The 3,639-nt window shown below is 38.4% G+C and overlaps 1 protein-coding gene across 1 annotated transcript in view; it reads left to right on the top strand.

The window, feature by feature from the left end:
- Positions 1 to 581: 581 nt before the first annotated feature.
- LOC118323036 (troponin T, cardiac muscle-like) overlaps positions 582 to 3,639 on the top strand; it is a 6,829-nt gene continuing 3,771 nt past the window's right edge. Inside the window, exons 1-4 of the mRNA XM_035654953.1 lie at positions 582 to 777; positions 901 to 914; positions 996 to 1,088; positions 1,361 to 1,378. Of these exons, the coding sequence (XP_035510846.1) occupies positions 752 to 777; positions 901 to 914; positions 996 to 1,088; positions 1,361 to 1,378 (151 nt within the window). The 5' untranslated portion in view covers positions 582 to 751. The remainder of the gene's footprint in view (positions 778 to 900; positions 915 to 995; positions 1,089 to 1,360; positions 1,379 to 3,639) is intronic.

The raw sequence follows: 3,639 nt of genomic DNA, 5'->3' as shown, positions 1-3,639 counted from the left end.
TGAACCAGAAGGGACAAACCCAACACTGGTTGTAGATAGGGTGATTCACATTTTTTTTCCACATTTTGTAGCCACTACAGTTTCTCGCTTGTGGTTGGAAAGATAGAATGACACGAGTGAGTTGCAATCTGCAACTTCACTGCTAGATGGCACTACATCCTACACGCTGGTTCTTTAAAATTTGGTAGGTCGACCTATAAAAACTACAAAGGTTTCAAGGAGTTTCGAGGCCATCGTAGTTTCTCCTACACACTTCACAGCCCGTTTTCATTTCCAGGTAGTCAAATACAGACACAAGTAGGGTTCAGTTGGTTGGTATTATTTGACTAATCAGTTAAAGGTCCAATGTGTAACATTGAGGAGTAGTTTAGATTAGTGTATAATCACCTTAACATTTTTTTTATTACTTTAGAAAGAGCCGTTTTTATGGGGTCCCCTTCCATGGAGTCCGCCATTGTTTCTACAGTAGCCCAGAATGGACAAACCAAACACTGACTCTATATAGGGGCGTTCACATTTTTTTTTTTTGCCTTTTGTGGCCACCGTAGTTTCTCCTTTGTGCTTAGTAGGGGAGGGTGAAGTGATGGAGATGCCCCTAAATTGTACACAGTGGAATGTGGAAGTTTCCCAATTCATCAAAACATTTCAAGAATTCTTGAAATGAACCACTACCTTTATTTCATGTTTTTTTAATCGTGTGAATATTTCATTGCATTACTTCTGTCCTAATCGGTTTCTCTTTATTGCAGCCATGTCAGATGTAGAAGAGGAGTACGAGTGAGTAGAGCAGCATCCCTCTTGGCTTATCATTTCACATCACTTGTTTATTATAGTGTCAATGCTTCAGCTGCGATCTTAACTAAAATTATGTCCCTCTGCTCCTTTTCCTTATCTCTCCAGGGAGCAGGCAGAGGGTAAGTTCAGTATGATGAACAACATCAATGAAGATTTGTACAAGACATGAAACTAATTTCTCTGGGTGTCCATTCTCCCAGAGGCTGAAGAGGAGCAGGAGGGAGAGCCTGAGCCAGAGGCCGAGCTTGAGGAGGAGGAGGAGGAGACTGAGCAGGCAGAGGAGGATGGAGGAGGTAAGGTTAGGAAGACCATAATGCAAAGCCAATACACAGGACAGCTACCTGTCGTAAAGTCTGGAGATAAAACACGTGTTTTAAACAGTAAAACAAATTAAAAGGGTGATCATGATAATGTTGTTATGAGTTAAATGTCTTGAAGAAGAGCCCTGCAATTGTTCCCTCTCTTCTTCTTAACTGTTTGAGTTATGGGTGACACTGCACTAACTCTTTCCTATCAACTCCCCCTTCATTCTGCTTTCCTATTGGCTGCTGGTTTGGGCTATCAGAGCAACAAGAGTACCAAGGTAAGGGAACAGCATCCCCACCATCAGTTACACTTTAGACACCATTTATGGCTATCCCTAAACTCAATGCAGGTGAATCATACCTGGACCACTGTCTAGACAGATCTTTTACCTGCATACACAGTGAGTTAAGTTCACAGTAGCAGCGCAGTATTTTCCACATGTTCACACACAAAAAAAACTCCCACAAAGGAAAAAAAATTAAAAAATTCATAATGTCATAACCTCCAAAAATATTTTCCATGATAGTTCTTGATTTGCTTTGCCTACTTGTTTGTGGGTACAATTTTTAACTGCTTTTTTTCCTGTGTTTTTTTGCAACTGGCTGTTTTGCAGCCACCAGTGTTTTTTTAAAGGTACAAAACAACCACAAAACAGCAAAAAATCCAAATTTCGAAATATTTTTCATATTTTTCCTGTCGGCCCCTTTAAGTCCAGCAAATGGTTTTTTATTCCCCAAGATCTAAAGCCCAACACGTTAACAATTTTTTTTTTTTTGAAAACCCATGTGTTAATGTGGGGAAAAAAAGGATTTGCCTTTGTGGCTTTAACCAAGCTACTTTTGGTGGGGTTTGAGGGGAAATCAATGTGTTTTTTTTTTTGGGAGCCCCTAACCAATGGAAAAAACGGTTTGCAAAACCCCTTTTGTATAAACAGGGGGCCCCTTTAAAAAGTAAGTCTAGATTCCCGCGCTTTAAGCCCCCAGGGCCCTTTGTGGTCCAAGCTTTTACCCAAATTGTTTAAACACCCAATGGGGGGGGTCTTTTGGGGGCCCTTTTAATATTCTTAAGTGGCAGGAAAAAATGGGTTGGGCTTTTCAAGGCCAGTAGTTGGGGTAAGTAAAGGTTGGGTTTTTTGGTCCCAGTTTTAAAAGGGGGTTTGTGCGCACTGGAGGAAAAAAAAAGAGCCTGGTTTTGGCCCCCAACGTTCCCCTTCAGAAGTCTTGGGGCCAGGTTTCTTTTGGGTGGCAAGAAAAAAGCCAAAAAATACAATTTTCCCCCCAAAATGTTTATAAACTATTTCCCTTTTTTAAGCTTTGCTACCTTGTGGCAGCTTTATCAAAAGAAATATAAAAACTTTTTTTTTTTTCGATCATTCCAACCACAAAATTTTTTTTTTTTCCCTTCTTTATGTCCCCCTCAATCTTTGAAAAAATTTTAAAATTTTTTTTCCTGGATCATTCCCTTGGGTTTTTTTTTTTTTTTTGATTTTTCTTTCCCTTCTCCTTCTTGGGTTCTTTCCCATGTCCTTTTTTACTTCTGTATGTATTTTGTCAATCCCTCTTTTTTTTTCACTTTGTCTTTTCCTTTCTTTAATTTGCCTTCCTTTTTTACCCCAAACATTTTTTTATTGTTTAACCCTATTTTTTTTTTTTCCCATTCTTTCCTTCATTATTCCTTTCCCTACTCCCTTCCTTCAAACCCCAACCTTTTCCTTTATTCCTTGCCCCCCTTGTTTTCCATTGGTGTAAACTTTTTTCAAATCCATTATCAAATCTTAATGGGCTCCCTTTTTTGTTACCTCCATGTATTAAAATTTATGCTGTCCACCTTCCTTACTTCCTTTTTCTTTCATTTTTGTCCCCTTTTACCAATGATTTTGCTGGTCCCCGTTTCAGAAGTCTTCCAAGATGCCCAGGGCAAAAGGAAGGTAAAAAAGGAAAATTTTTGGGGTAGACGTTTGGTGGGTTTCCTTCTTTTAAAAGGCGGGGTTTAGAAAACTCACTTTGTAAGCTCTTCCCTCTCCCTCCAAAGCTCAGAACCAACCCCCTGGAGGGGTTCGCTAACCTTAGAAAAACAATTTTTACCCTTCAAAATAAAAGTTTATCTTAATAAACATTAGAAAGTTTTTAGAAATTTTAACCCCCTTTTAAAACTCCTTTCCAAACTGCAAAATTCTTGGCAAAAAAAGCTCTTCCAAAATGTTGGAAACAAAATATTGAGAAGCTACTAAGGGCCTAATAAAATGGGGAAGTAAAATTTTGGGTGTAACTAGTAAAAAAAACAAGTTCAAAAGTATGGACCCCCCTGGATTTTGGGTAATTTTGTAAGGTGTTTTTGCTGAAATAAAAACATTAATGCTCTTTTTGCCTCTTAAATGCTTTCTTAAATTTCATAAGTTAAAAAAAAAGACTTTTTGGCTTTTGAATTTTAAACAAAATGTTGTTCCTTTTTTCTCAGTCGCCACACGCCCTTTTTGCTGTGTTTTTCCCCAGTCCCAAACATTTAAAATTAGCTTCTTTATTAACAAGGTTTCCAGAA

This window comes from Morone saxatilis, unplaced genomic scaffold, assembly GCF_004916995.1.
Source record: "Morone saxatilis isolate NCDOM2014 unplaced genomic scaffold, NCSU_SB_2.0 Contig14, whole genome shotgun sequence".
In the NCBI taxonomy this organism is placed as follows: domain Eukaryota; kingdom Metazoa; phylum Chordata; class Actinopteri; family Moronidae; genus Morone; species Morone saxatilis.
This window is presented reverse-complemented; position numbering and strand designations above follow the sequence as displayed.